Raw genomic sequence first — 16162 nt, forward strand, 5'->3', positions numbered from 1 at the left:
GTGTAGCTTTGAGTTGGCCTTGAACTCATGGAACTACTGTCTCCTAAGTTGCCATACCCAGTGAAAAGTTGCTTTTTGAATTACCAGTAGAGTCAGCTTTCTAGACATTAACCTGGATTCAGTTTTCCAAAGGGAACTTCCCACTTTCTCATTTGGGAATGGGAAGATAAAGTAAACAACTTTAAATTATTTCGTTTTATGTGTATGGTTATTTTGCCTGTGTCTCACATGTGTGCCTGGTGCCTACAGAAGTCATGTGGATGCTGGGAACTGAACTTGGGTTTTCTACAAGAATGCAAATGCTCTTAACATCTGGGCCATCTCATCTGTCCAGTGCCAGGTAAACAATGTATATGGTAACCATCATTTAAAAAAAAAAAAGGCCCGGTGGTGGTGGAACACACCTTTAATCCCAGCACTTGGGAGGCAGAGAAAGGCGCGTCTCTGTTGAGTTCAAGGCCAGCCTGGTCTACAGAGTTCCAGGACAGGCTCCAAAGCTACAAAAATAAACAAAAAGATCATCTGCCATTTGCCTTCCCCTCAACACACACACCTGGTTAGATAGGCATCTCTCTTTTTTTTTTGTTTTTTTTTTTTTTGTTTAGAAATGATTTTTTTTAAAGATTTTATTTATTTATTATGTATACAGTCTTCTGCCTGCATGCAGGCAGAGGGCACCAGATCTCATTCAAGGCAGTTGTGAGCCACCATGTGGTTGCTGGGGATTGAACTCAGGACCTCTGGAAGAACAGTCAGTGCTCTTAACTGCTGAGCCATCTCTCCAGCCCCTAGATAGGCATCTCTTAAAATGCAGTTGGGAATAATGGTCCAGCTAGAGATGAAAAGAGCACATATCTCTAAGAAGTAAAAACACCCAGGCCTATGGAAGGACAGAGTAGCGACTCTGAACTGAGAAATGGTTTGAGTGATTAGTCCTGTCCTGCTGTCTCCGTTCTCATCACATTCACTCATGGAATGTACCAGTCACCGGCCTGAGGGAAAGGCATGCCTACCACACTGCCTGCTTTACTTACATGAGGAGAATGCTCCATAATGACAACTGCTTCATGCCATGTGGCCTCTCACTTAAACCCTCCTCTCTACCCAGCCCAACCCTACTTTCCTCCATCTCTGCCGCTTCAAGAAACACGAGACAAACCTTTAGAACTAGTGTCTGATAACCTGATTACCTTCAGAGTCCTGGGTAAAGAGCAGGTTTGACTGCAGATCTAACAGAGTGGGCCCATCTTGGCACTGAGCTTGAGGGCTGTCAGGAAACTGCCCCAAGCCTTGATTACTAACATTGGTTACATCTTGAAAGGGCATTTTAGTGTTGTGGGCAATGACCTTCTGGCCTTGGGAATCCTCTGTGAAAAGCTGACTCCAAGAGTCCCTGTCATTCCTTTCATTGTCCCAGGAAAACACAGAGAGAGGACAAGGGCTTTTTGTCACCAACATGGGTTTTTTCCTACTCCAGGACTCGAACTTGTAGGTTTGAAGATGCACAGGAGCCTTCCTGTTTTCCTTGGCAGGCCCCTTTCCCTCCAGTTCAGCTTTGTCCAAGGTCTGACAGCATTTACCACTAGATGGTCTGACGTGACTTCCCATGCCTGGACAGTTTGTCTTAGATCCATGAAGCCACTCCCTTTTCCTCCTGGCCTCTCTTTGGTCCAAACAAGAACTTTCCAAGTACTGGGTAAAGGAGGAAGCCAGGGAGGCTTCATTTGATCCAGCGCCCATCAAGATGTCAGGTTGGGGCAAAGACATCGTAGTCAAAGACGGTGTTGTTTCCAAACTGTGGCAGCTAGAAATCTGGGGAGATGGAGGAGAATGTCCAGCTTCCTGGATGTCTGCAGGAGTTGAAGTGGCCAAAGGTGATACCAAGCAATCATCCCCCAATCTCTGGACCAAACAGTCTAGCTGGGTTCCTTTGCATTCTTTGTTGATCTGATTTTCTTTGAAAGTTAAAATGCTCTTTCTGTTATCATTTGCCATTCCTAATGAAATGAGAGATAATTACATTTAAAAAAAAAAAAAAAAAAAACTGCCTGGAGCAGGATTTTGTTGGGTTTTCTGAAACCAGTATCAGCTACTGTAACTACTAGGTACAGGAATCCTAGACTCTTGAAATACCTTCATGGCTAATAGTATTGTTTTCAATGCCAAATGCTGTAAAACTTCAGTCTATATTCCCCTAACCAAACATGGGTGTGACCAGCCGCTACCTCACATGTCAAGTATGGTTTATAGTCAGTCAGACCATGGCCATCTTCTCCAACTCAGTTTTTGTTACATGATTTTTAACACAGGGCAAACATTTTAATTTTTTTTAATTTACTGTGGTTCTACTGAACAATGGATCCTGCCACTAGCTAACTACATACCCAGATATTATCCATAAAGAAATATTCTCATGACAGGCGCAGTCGGCACACGCCTTTAATCCCAGCACTCAGGAGGCAGGTGGATCTCTGAGTTCAAGGCCAGCCTGGCCTACAAAATGAGTGCCAAGATGGGTTCCAAAGCTACAAAGAGAAACTGTCTCAAAAAAGTAAAAAAAAAAAAGGAAATATTCTCAGAAGATATGACCTTTTCTAAGGTCATAAAAGATCATTAACTACCAAACTCTAAATTTTCTGGTAATAATAAAAATGTAATTTTTCTACAATTCAGACATTCCATGGGGAAGTCAATGAAGATATTAGGATGCTAAATCAACCAGTTAGAAACTGAAAACTACCCAGTATCTAGCTAGTCCATTTCATGAAGTGTGGGACCCTGTTCTCCCATAAGGATGAATGAGACAGAACTCCCAGTCCACCTAAATTATATCAAGATACAATTTTTAAAAAGCAGAATGGTAGATTTATTTTTTTCTTCTTTAAAGTTACACTGTAGAAACTGTCCTGTGAGAATCCTCAAATTTTCTTTGAATTCAACATGGAGTATATAAAATATGAAAGATTTTGTAACTAGGGAAAATTGGATTTTTTAAGGCGGTAGGGGAGCCTTTCCTCGTTATATAAAATAAAAGCATAAGTTTTATTTGGAGGCGAAACAGGGCACATTAAGTTTATACAGAACAATCCTGAGCGACACCAAGAATGGGCCCACTCTGCCAGTGCCCAGTCCTCCCCCTCCCCAAAATGGCTCTGTATGTTCCAGCCTGCTCTGCGCTCTCAGGTATGCCCTTCCTCGCTGCTCTATTAGTGAATACAAATATTTAAAATTAGACGGAGCAGAACAGAACCAGCAAAGCGCATGTATAATATTACTCCTTTTCCAAAGCAACAGCTACAGTTCATAAATATTCCAACACGGAGAAATGAACATAGTTGTTCTGCTTCTCGGATAATAAGATTCCCAAGCAGGTCACCATACCTGGTTGCAAGGTAACAAAGGATGCAATACTGGTCTGCCGGGTGCCTCTTCTTTGAGTAAAAGAAATTCCAGGTTTTCTCTCTCGAGGAAGCAATGTCAGCATTTTGGTGCCTGGTTTGACTAAATGTGTCTGAAGGAGAAGAATAATTGAACCTATTACTATTAACACCAGTGACTCTTGGAAACATTAGTTCCAACTCATACCCTATTATCTAGGCTGTTTGTACGGGACATCACTTCCCACTACTTCTTGCCATCTCCAGGAACCCTACTTAGGAATCACATGCTCCAACTAGCCCAGTCTTTCCAGTTTCCAACAGTCAGTAAGGCTGACCAAGGAGTATTTATCAAAGTATCCAAAAATGAGGCACTCTCCTTTAGATTTAGAAATAATTCTGCACTGGCAATTGATACATTTTCAATAGTTTTCAAATATTCTCTTACTGGTTCAGAACATGGCCACAGAAACACATGGGTTGGGTTCAAATCAGTCTAACATCCCTTTATGGTCAAAGTCCTAAAAAACAAACTCAGAAGAAACATAAAGGCAACATATGACAAACCTATAGCCAGCATGTGTTACCTAAGGAAAAACCCAAAAAGCATTCACTAAAATCAGGAAGAAGTCAAAGATGTCTACTCTTTCTACCCTGAACCAGTGCAAGCAATCTCAGCTGGAGAATAAGAGAAGCAAATGGAAAGGGATACAAATAGGAAATCACCAAAACATCCCTGTTTATAAATGATGATATACATAGAGACCCTTCACACTACCAGAAAACCTTAACAACCAATAAACACTTTCAACAAGGTGGCAATAAACATTAGCATATATCTGTAGCCTTCCTATATACCAGTAACAGACATGCCAAGGAAGACATCACAATCAAAATTACTTCATACCTTGGAATAAACTTAACCAAATAAGTGAATAGTCTCTATAATTATAATGGAAACTTGAATAAAACACTCAGAGAAAAGATCTCCCATGCTCATGAACTGGAAGAATTGATGCTATGAAAATGGTCCTCTTACCTTGGTCATTAATACTATCAATTTGATGAGTTAAAATTGCCTAGGAGGCAAGCTTCTGAGGTGGGAAGACTCCCTCTTAAAGTAGTCAGTGCCACGAAGGAAAAGGAGAAAGCTGGCTGAGCCACCAGCAGTCATTCTCTGCTACTAACTGCAGATGCAGTGTGACCAACCACTTCAAACTGCTACCACCAGGATTGGACCACAATCCTGTGGTCCAATATCCCCCTCCAACTGTGAGCCAAAATTAACTCACAGGAAGCTTACCAACGCAATCTACAGATCCCATGCCATCCCCACCAAAACACCAACATCATTCTTCACAGAATAAGAGAAAACAACCTTAAAATTCATTTAAAAGTATTAAAGACCTTGGCTAGCCAAAGCAATCCTGGTCTAAAAGAATAATGCAAGTCTTGCCACACCGGATTCCAAGTTATGCTTCAGAACTGTAGTAATAAACAGCATAGTACTTGCACAAAAACACACATGCAGATCAACAGACCAGAATAAAAGATCTAACATTAACCCATGCAGCTACAGCCACTAGGTTTGTTTATAAAGATTCCAAAAAAGAAGCTGGAGGGCTGGCTCAGAGGTTAAGAGCACTGGCTGCTCTTCCAGAGGTCCTGAGTTCAATTCCCAGCAACCCCATGGTGGCTCACAACCATCTGTTATGAGATCTGGTGCCCTCTTCTGGTGTGCAGATATACATGGAAGCAGAATGTTGTATACATAATAAAGTCTTAAAAAAAAATGCCAAAAAATACTAACTGGAACCTCTTTAACAGAAAGTGCTGGGGAAAGCTGTAAAACAATGAAACTAGGCTACAAACAGTTCCAAATGATCAGATTTGAATGGAAGAACTAAAACTGCTAAAGGAAAAAGTGGAGAAAATACTTAAAGGTACAGACACACAAGGGACTTTCTCTGAGTATGACTCCAGTTGTTCAGAATATAAAACCGATTAACAAGTAGGATCTAGCTGGGCATTGGTGGCGCATGCCTTTAATCCCAGCACTCAGGAGGCAGAGGCAGGCGGATCTCTGTGAGTTCGAGGCCAGCCTGGTCTCCAGAGCGAGTGCCAGGATAGACTCCAAAGCTACACAGAGAAACCCTGTCCCGAAAAACCAAAAAATAAATAAATTAAATAAATAAAAAAGTAGGATCTTCTGAAATTAAAAAGCTTCTGTATACTAAAGGAACGTTAACTGAATGAAGAGACAGTCTGCAGAAAATTATTTTAAAATGCCACCTATATATGTGATAAAGTATTAATATCTATAAAGTATCAAGAGCTCCAATGACTAAACAAGAAAATAAACCCAATCAAGAAATGTACTAAGGAGGGGCTATAGAGATGGCTTGTTAAGAGCACATACCGCTCTAGCGGAGGACTGGAATTTGGTTTCCAGTATCCCTATCAAGCAGCTCACAACAGCCTGCTACTCCAGCTCCAGGAGATCTGATACACCCTCCTAGCCTCTATGGGTATCTGCACTTATGAGCACATATCCACACACACACTTTTAAGCAGACAGGAGGATCTAAGTGTGAGGCCAGTGTAGACTTACACATCAAGCTCCAGGACAGCCAGAACTACATAGAAAGACCCTGCCTCAAAAATAAATAATAAATTTAAAATGTGTGAAGGAACTGAATGGAGTTCTCAGATGGATATAGAAATATTCAATGTCCTTAGTCGTTAGCAAATTAAAACTACTCTGATGCTGGGTGGTGGCAGCACACACCTTAGATCCCAGCACTCGGGAGGCAGAGGCAAGCGGACCTCTGTGAGTCCAAAGACAATCTGGTCTACAGAATAAGTCCTAGGACAGCCAGGACTATACAGAGAAACCCTGTCTCAAAATAAAATAAAATACAATAAACTATTCTGAGATTCCATCTAACCCTTGTCAGAATGGCTATCAAGGACATAGATAAGGGGCTTAGTTGGGTTTCTAAGTTGCTGCAATGAAACACCATGACCAAGAAAATTAAGTTGGGGAGGAAAGAGTTTATGGCTTACACTTCCACATTGCTGTTTATCACCAAAGGAAGTCAGAACAGGAACTTAAGCACGGCAGGAACCTGGAAGCAGAAGCTGATGCAGAGATCATGGAGGAGTACTGCTTACTGGCTTGCTCAGCCTACTTTTTTTATGAAACCCAGGACCACCAGCCCAGGGATGGCACCACCCACAATGGCTGGGCCCTGCCCCATCAATCAATAATTAAGAAAATGTCTTACAGCCAGATCTTAAGTAGGTATTTTCTTAATTGAGGCTCCTTCCTCTCTGATGACTCTAGCTTGTTAGTACAGGGCTGGAGAAATGGCTCAGCGATTAAGAGCACTGGCTACTACTCTTCCAGAAGACCCAGGTCAAATGCTAACAATGGTCTATAACTCCAGTTTCAGGAGATCTGGTGTCCTCATCTGGCCTCTGAGGGCACTAGGCATGTACTCAGTACATAGTCATACATGGAGGCAAAACACCCATATTCATAAAATAAAATAAAACTTAAGGGGAAAAAAATGACAACAAATGTGGGGGGCAAAAAAAGGAACCCTTATTCATTGGTAGTGGGAGTGTAACCTGATGTAGCCACAGTGGAAATTAGTGTGGACCTTTCTCAAAAAAAAAAAAAAAAAAAAGCCTAGGGGTCTGGAGAGATGGCTCAGGTTAAGAGCACCGGCTGCTCTTCCAGAGGTCCTGAGTTCAATTCCCAGCAACCATGTGGTGGCTCACAACCATCCATTATGAGATCTGGTGCCCTCTGCTGGTGTGCAGATATACATGGAAGTAGAATGTTGTATACATAATAAATTAAAAAAAAAAAAAAAGCCTAAATCTCAAACTAGTAAACTTCTTCTACTCCTGGGCATATGCCCCAAGGCTATAACATACTTCAGAGATACTTGTTCATCCATGTTTATTGCTGCTCTATTCCCAACACTAAGGAGAAGGAATCAACCCAGATGTCATCAACAGATGAGAAAGGGCAATGAAAATGTGATATATAAAATTATTTAGCCTTAAAGAAAATGAAATTATGCAATTTTCAGGAAAATGGATAGAATTGGAAACTTATATTGTGAGGTAACAGTCTCAGAAATACAAAAACTGCTTGTGCTCTCATGAATTTGGACTCAAGTTCTAATTTATACAAATTCACATCTATGTGGAGGGTGAGATGGTATAAATTACAGGAAACTAGAAAAGGGCCTATGAGAGAAGAAAAAACAAACTTTAAGAGAAGCAGGAGAGTACTAAAATGTGTAAGATAGTGAAAATCCTGCGGGCAGAAGGGTTTGAACCAGGAAAGAGGTGTAGGAATAAAGGTGGTACCACACACTCTCCCTCTTAAGGAAACCTGCTGCTTTGCATGCTGTAAAATATAAAATCCAAGCCATGAAACACACCAACACTGCACAGCTGGCTTCCCTAGCTTGGAAGCACTTTCCAGGCCAATGTGTACCCATGCTGAGCACTGTGGTCTTAGGAACTAAGTCAACATGAGATTGGGACTTGGGGAAGCTAAGGTTGGATCTGCAATTTGCAGATGACTTGCAGACATCCACAGACATCCCTACTGCTCAGGCTACACTTGTATAAGGGAAATGGCCAGCAGACAGATTCCAGAGCTCACAGACAGCCAAGACAATGGAGCTCCCACAGCCCAGGTAAAACAATGAGTTTCCATGTCATATGTTCTCCTGCTAATGTGATCATCATATTTTTCCTTGAAAGAGGTCAGTCCTTATTGCTTCACTTTGAATTTGGGGGAAATTCCATGCTATCTTGACTAATAACCTAAATCCCCAAACCAGAATGCATGCACTTCTTTCTGCCTTGTTCCCTGGAGATGCTCACTCTTGGAACCTAGCCAACCCATTTTAAGACACCCACGCTGGCATATGGGTCTTTCAATTTTATGGGAACACACACATCTTAAATATGAGAAATATTGTGAATGATATTTGAGAATCTACATGCAAGATGCTGAAGTGCAAATAAAACATACTCTGCCCTAGAAAAGTTTACAGCTTTGAAGAGAAAACAAGCTATTAATAAATAGTTACTACATATACGCTAAATCCTATAAAGAAACTATTCAGATAACTAAACGTCAGAAAATTGTAAGCCCTCAATTGGTAAGACATCTGAGAATAAAGCTTTTTACAGCCTGGCTCAGTGGTACAGGCCTTTGAGTCCAGCACTCAGCAGGCAGCAGCTCTATTGAGGTCAAGGCCAGCCTGGTCTACATAGTGAGTTCCAGGCCAGCCAGGGCTGCACAGTGTAATAAACAAACAAAGCTTTTTGCTAAGTTGGTCATTATTAGTTACTTCTCCAATGCTGTGCTAAAACAGCATGACCAAGGCAACTTATGGGGATTTGTGTTTACAATTCCAGAGGGTTAAGAGTCTGTCATGGACAAGTGTAGCAGCAAGCAACAGGCACAGCAACTGGAGCGGCCCGTCCTAGCTGAGGGAGTCACACCTTGAACTGTAAGCATGAGGCGGAGCGCACAGGTTAGAATGGCACAAGTCTTTAAACTTGCAGTTTGCCTCCACTGACATAGTCCTCTAATGGGGCCACAGCTCCTCCCCAGACAGCACCACCAACTGGGGACCACATATTCAAACAGTCAAGACGATGGGAAGATCTCCTTCAACCCACCACCACCCACCCCACCCCCACCCCGCATCTTTGGTAGGCACTAAAGGAAATTCAAAGTGCTGTCAGATAACGACACTGTCAGCTATAGCTGTCTTAGAATACCCATGGCCTTGGGGATCTACTGAACACCCTCACTGGAATGTTAAAGATTCTGAGAACAGAGGCATGCCAGTACCAAGTCCTTTGGCTGATTCTCCTATCTCAAAATAAAGACATTCTCTGTGTACTTCATACTGCTAAAGAAAGCCTGCCTATTAGCCAGGCATGGTAGTGCATGCTTGTAATTCCAGAACTTGAGAGGTAGAGACAGAAGAAGGATCACTAGTTCAAGGCCATCCTCAGCAAAACAGCAAGCAAGTTAGAGGTCAACCAGCACAGGTGTGTGGGGGGGGTGATTTTATTCTTTGCTGGGTATGGGTGTGCATGACTATAATCCCAAGGCAAGAGAACAGAGGACGACTCACAGGGTCAATGCTTTTTACGAGTCCCTGACATTAGCCAAACATGTTTTCCTTGCAGAGTTTCAATTGGTGGGCTTAAAGAGAGTAGATGTGAGTTCTAGGAGGTAGTATGGTTACTACCCAGTCAGTGTCCGGTAGGGAAAATCAACAAAGCCAGTCAATCAGGCCACACTTGCTGTCCCTCAGGGAACTGGTCACCAGCAAATAGCTGCATAGGGCAGGTAACTGGATTGACCACACTGAGGAACTCAGGGGTTCCAGGTTAGGGTACAAACTTGAAAACTGTTATAGAGTCAATGACCTCTGCTTCTGACAGGAGAAACTGTAACTTCTAACTAAGACGGATGCCAGGATGCCATAAAGCAGAAGACTTGATTACAATCTTACATGTGCCAAGCTGCAGGTGTAGATCTCACAGTGATGCCATCTAGGACTCCATTACTGTTAAGCCTTTCCATTTAATAAAATTTTCTTCTCTATTAAAAAGAAATTAGTATCAGAAAGTTAAACACTTCCACAATCACTTTACTGGAGACTTCCAGCCCCCAAAAAGCTCAAAGTCCTCCCACTTACCCCTCAGAGTGAGAGAGTAAGACACTAGAACAGTAGCAGAGAAAGCAAAGCTGGAAGATTTGTTCATTCACTCAGCAAATATTAGCTGATAGACTCTCATTCTAATGAAGAGAAATACAACAAATGGACAAGTTAAATTGTTATGCCCAGGACGCCCCCCCCCCCCCCGCCCTGCCCCCAACATGACCACCACAGAGCCAAGTATCGAACACAGGGGTTTATTGAAAGCAAACTCCATCAGCCCTCCAATGCAGCAGGAGAGAGGAGCGGCCTGGAACCAGCAGGGGAAAGGGCTTATAAAGGAAAAACCCGAAAACTGAGGGAGATGCATGCCTTGGCGTTATCTGATTGGAGTAGGGGGATGATTCTTTGGCCGACTGGACCTGGGGTGAAGCAAGCATTTGGAAATTTCCATTAGGACATCTGGTGACCAAAAGGATTGGGACCCTGAAGTGATTTTTAGCCTTTTGTGGTCTTTCCTGGAACTGGGTTTAGGGTCCAGTCAAGGACTTCTCAAGATGGTATCTAGTCTAAAATGGCATTACTTTTGCCTGGTCCCACAGAGTATATAGCATACAGTATGCCTAATGGATAGTGCTATGGTGAAAAATAATGGTGAGGAGTGTGAGGCCTAGGCACAAAGATCCTATTTTATGGTGGCTAAGGAAGAGCACATGCAGAATACAGCAATGAAACTGTCAAAACCTCCACACTGGAGCAGAGCGCAAAAGACCCAGGCAGAGGTGTTGTGGTTTAGTGATGGTGAGAACAAATCATGATATACAACAAACCCATGTGGAAGTTTATTGATGGGGGTAAAAGAAGAGGTCCTAACAGTTAACAGGAAAGGGAAGTGATGAGGAGAGAGGAGTGGGACAAGCACATCCCGCCAGGTCACGGGGTGGGCCAGCATAGTGCCTCAACGCTAACAAGTGGTACCTGGAACAGCAAGGTTAGTAGTACAGCTGGAGCAGACAGAATGAGGCAGAAAAAAAGGACCAGATGAAAGGAAGCTGAATGGTCTGAGCATAAACACACCCAAATAATGCGATGGGACTTACGGAGCTTCTGGTGGTTATGGGGGGTGGGTTACATTTAACTGAGCAAATGGTCATTCTGGCCCATGTGAGAGACAGGCTAAGAAACAGGACTATAAACAAGGCACTGGGGCATGCTCTCAAGATCCCAGTATGTGGATCTTGAGTTTGGGAACATGGGACCTTGTCTGAAGGGGGAAGGGGACAGAACTGAGGGTACAGTAGGTGGTAGAGGGAGGGCTTGCATCCCACACAAGAGGCTTAGACACAGCGAGGCCCTATGCTCAATCCAGGACAAAATGACGGGAGGGAAGGAGAAAGAACAGGGGGAAGAATTCTAACTGTATTAAAAGCCGCACAGAGAATGTGCTGACTGGATGAGCTAACCAAGGGGCCAGACGGCATCCAGTGCTCCACCACGCCGGCCTAGAGACCAGTGAGGACTCAGCGTAAAGATTTCTAAGTCAACAGTCCACAATTCCATTTCTCCTGATCACGTCCTTTAATTATAACATTTAAATGCAACACAAGGGAGAGGGCAAAGATATCAATCAACCTTAAATTTGTGTTATCTCTGTACTGTGTAGGAAAAAAACTTTTGTCCTAAGGGCTCACCAGGATGCGTCCGCATGCCCACGCTCAGTCACACGCAGACATGCATACGGAGTAGAAAAGATGGAGGAGGCTGCAGAGGAGCTTAGTGGTGGAGCACTGCCTGGCATGCGCAGGGAGAGGAGCTTAGTGGTGGAGCACTGCCTGGCATGCGCAGGGAGAGGAGCTTAGTGGTGGAGCACTGCCTGGCATGCGCAGGGAGAGGAGCTTAGTGGTGGAGCACTGCCTGGCATGTGCAGGCCCTAGATCCAATCCCTAGGGCTGAAGGTCAGGAGCAGTGCATGTTTTTCAATAGTTTTTGTTTTTTGAGACAGGGTTTCCTCTGTGAAACAGCCCTGGCTGTCTTGGAATTCACTCTGCAGACCAGGCTGGCCTTGAACTCACAGAAATCCGCCAGCCTCTACCTCCTGAGTGCTGGGATTAGAGGTGTGTGCCACCACTGCCAGGCTCAATGTTTTTATATAGAAGCATGGTTAAAATATAACACTTGAAAGTTATGTAAATTAGCCTTCTGAAATATATTGTCATAAACTTGTAGGTCTTGAGTGGAAAGTTCTCTATATTTAGTAGAAGGTGAGTAGCTGTAACGAAGGGTAAGGAAATCTCTCTTATTCAGGGTTTTGCTTCCTGTTGTTTCAGTTACCTATAGCAACTCAAGTCTAAACTATTCATGGAAATTACCGAAATAGACAATTTTAAGTTTGGCATTCTGAGTATCATGGTAAGTTTCTACACCATCCTACTCCTGGATGTGAGTTTTCTTTATCCAGTATATTTACACTACATATTCTACTCTACCTATGACAATTGAGAGACCTTTTGTTGTTGTTGTTGTTGTTTTGAGACAGGGTTTCTCTGTGTAGCTTTGGAACCTGTCCTGGAATCCATTCTGTAGATCAGGATGGCCTCGATCTCAGAGATCCACCTGTCTCTGTCTCCTGAGTGCTGGGATTAAAGGCATGTGCCACCCGCCGCCCACCAGCTAAATAGTTTTTAAATTTAAAAAAAAAGAAAACAACCAGGGCTGGAGAGATGGCTCAGTGATTACGAGCACTGACTGCTCTTCCAGGGGTCCTGAGTTCAATTCCCAGCAACCACATGGTGGCTCACAACCATCTGTAATGAGGTCTGGTGCCCTCTATTGGTGTGGAAGCAAACAACATGCAGGTAGAACACTATACCTAATAAATAATAAAATCTTTAAAAAAAAAAAAAAAAAAAAAGGAAGGAAGGAAGGAAGAAAAGAAAACAACCACTATCTGGTGTACCAAAACCTAGGTGATGAGGCCAACACTGCATGCCTGTGGTAGTGAGAACAGATAAGACACAAACCCATGCCGGGTGTTGGTGGCGCACGCCTTTAATCCCAGCACTTGGGAGGCAGAGGCAGATGGATCTCTGTGAATTCAAGACCAGCCTGGTCTACAAGAGCTAGTTCCAGGCCAGGACAGCCTCCAAAGCCACCGAGAAACCCTGTCTCGAAAAACGAGACAAAAAAAAAAAAAAAAAAAAAAAAAGATACAAACCCACTCTAAATATAGGCTGAACTGTATGCTATCCTCATCTCTCCAAAACAACAGTTTTGTTCAAGGCCCAAGAGGGGAGAGGCAGGTTTTCCAAGTCACTGGCCAGCAGCTATGCCCTGTGTGCCTCTCTGACAGCTACTCTAGAAGAGGAAGGTGTTTGTATTCTGTTAAAAAAGATGTTGTAGTGAGTGCCCTTCTCTAGTATTTGAAGTGTTTTATAAGAATATAGTAGGAAAAAACACATCCAACACTAAGTTTGTGGGCTTTTTCCTCACAGCCTAGCAAACAATCCAGGCAGCAAACACCAACTAAGTAGCCAAGTGGTGGTAGCTCTCACCTTTAATCCCTGTCTGGAGGGGGGGCGGCCAAACAGACAAAAACAAAACAAAACCCCAGCTAAGTGTCCTCTGACTCAATTCATTCTGACACCATTACCCACAGATGACGTCAGGTCCCACAGGTTGAGTGGGTCCCTAGGAATACTAGCTTTAGATGCCAATCCCAAGCCCAGGCTTGTGTGATCTGTGCTATACATTCAAGTCTGCAAACCAGTTATTTGCTCTGGAGAGGGTCACAGAGCCCAGAGAAACACTAGCATCTATTGTTTTCTTTAAATATTACAAAGGGCTCAGTGTGGTACCATACACTGTCATCTCGGCAGGAGGATCAAGGAAGTTCAAATCCATCCTGGTCTACATAGTGAGCTCCAGGCCAATCTGGGCTACAGAGAGGGAAAACAAACAAATGAAAATAGTTACTACTAAAGAACAGATACATAGAGTGAGGTGAGGGAGAAGGTGTATAACATCCATCACAGAAATCTCTGGTGTTTTGTGCTTGTTTTGTTGTTTCCCAAGACAGTCTCATTGTATAGTGCAAGCTGACTTAGAACTCATTCATAGCAAGATGGCCTCAACCCTCCTGCCTCCAGATTCAGAGTTACATGCCATCAAGCCTAGCTTAGAAGCTGTTTTAAATAAGATGGGGGAGGGGCGGCTGGAGAGACGGTTCAGTGGTTAAGAGCATAGACTGCTATTCTAGGTCCCAGGTTCAATTCTCAGCACCCACATGGTAGCTCACAACTGTCTGTAACTTCAGTTCCAGGGGGATCTGACACCTTCACACCCAAAGCACATAAAATGAATTTAAATTAAATTTTTTAAAAAATATCAAAGATGGAAGACAACTTTTCATCAATTAGGGACTACTGAAAAGATACAGATTGACACCTAAGACACAGTCAGACACCATTAGACATAGACAGAAACACACTCACATGCTATGGACACTGGTCACATGAGCTCATACATTGAAACATAACTCCCAATGAGATGGTACTTGAAGACGGAGCCTTTGGGAGGTAATTGGTATTGATGAGGTTGAGTGGGCCTCTAATGACACTAGAGAGCCTACTGTTTCTTCATCCATGTGCCCACACAGGCATAAACCACAATGTCACCTAAGCACACTGTTTGCAAGAATCCTCACCAGATACAAGGATGATGTCACCCTGATCTCAAGACATGCAATCCTCAGAACTGAGAAACCAATTCTGTTGTTTAAACTATTTAGTCTATGGTATTTTGTTATGGCAACCTGGATTGACTAAAATAATATTACTGCATACAATGAATGACATTCTGTATGTGTAACATTACAAAGGCATGAGGCAACAAGTAAAACCACAGGTTTGCAGGCTGGAGACATGGCTCAGTGGTTAAGACAGCTTGCTGCTCTTCCAAAGGACCCAAGTTCAGTTCCCAGCACCCACATTAGGCAGCTCACAACTGCCTGTGACTCCAGCTCACCTCCAAGGTCATCCACCCATACAGTCACGTATACATAAATGAAAATGCTTAAAAATAAACCTTAAACACACACAGGCTGGAGAGATGGCACAGTGGTTAAGAGCTTATACTGCTCTTCTTGAGGACCTGAGTTCGATTCCCAGCATCCATCAGGTGGCTGTAACCCCAGCTTCAGGGGAATCTCACACCTCTGACCTCTGTGAGCACTTGCTTTCTCAGGCACACACCCCACACACTAATACACAATTAAAACAAAAAATATAAACACACACACAAATTGCTAAACAATGTATAGCACACTATTATTTGTAAAAAGGAAAACAGAAATGCATATGCTTGACATATAACTAATATCCCTGGAAAAATATAGTAATCCCAGGCAAAGGCAGAAGTATGTCTCATTGTATGTGCTATAAATTGCAGAGCGCAACAATATATTAGCTATCCCAAGTGTTTTTAAGAGAGAAAAAATAAGCTGGGCATTGGTGGCTCAAGCCTTTAATCCCAGCACTCGGGAGGCAGTGGCAGGTGGATCACTGTGATTTCAAGACCAGCCTGGTCTACAAGAGCAAGTTCCAGGACAACCTCCAAACCCACAGAGAAACCCTGTCTTGAAAAAAAAAAAAAAAAAAGAGGAGGGAAAAATAGTGATCATTTGTTAGCCCTCAAAAAATGACTTCAGCCAGGCAGTGGTGGCCTTTAATCCCAGCACTCAGGAGGCAAAGGCAGACGGATCTCTGAATTCAAGGACAGCCTACAGAGCAAGGTCCAAGACAGATAGGGCTACACAGAGAAACCCTGGGATGAGGGGATGTCTTTAAGATGATTTTAAGAATCCTCGATTTTTTCAGCTGAGCATGGTGCCATACACTAATCCGAGCACTCTCCGGCAGATAGGTGGCTCTCTGTGAGTTCAAGGCCAGCCTGCTCTACAAAGTGAGTTCCAGAATAGCCAGAGCTAATTAAATGGCAAAAAAAAAAAAACCTCCAATTTTCATCAGTAAAATGGTCTTTAGCCTGTTAATCAGCTAGTTATTCAACTATTCAAAT

General features: G+C 43.1%; 1 protein-coding gene across 4 annotated transcripts in view; it reads right to left on the reverse strand.

Moving 5' to 3' along the window:
• Positions 1-800: 800 nt before the first annotated feature.
• Positions 801-16162, reverse strand: part of Aunip (aurora kinase A and ninein interacting protein) — a 16041-nt gene continuing 679 nt past the window's right edge. For 2 of the 4 annotated variants that reach the window (XM_035439527.1, XM_035439528.1), the window contains exons 2-4: positions 9944-10032; positions 3382-3511; positions 801-1997 (exon numbers count right to left, since the gene is read on the reverse strand). In XM_035439527.1, coding sequence (XP_035295418.1) covers positions 1168-1997; positions 3382-3484 — 933 coding nt within the window. In that variant the 5' untranslated portion in view covers positions 3485-3511; positions 9944-10032 and the 3' untranslated portion in view covers positions 801-1167. The remainder of the gene's footprint in view (positions 1998-3381; positions 3512-9943; positions 10033-16162) is intronic. The other 2 variants (XM_027399647.2, XM_035439526.1) reach the window with 1 other exon arrangement.

This window comes from Cricetulus griseus, chromosome 2 (genome assembly GCF_003668045.3).
Source record: "Cricetulus griseus strain 17A/GY chromosome 2, alternate assembly CriGri-PICRH-1.0, whole genome shotgun sequence".
Lineage (NCBI taxonomy): Eukaryota > Metazoa > Chordata > Mammalia > Rodentia > Cricetidae > Cricetulus > Cricetulus griseus.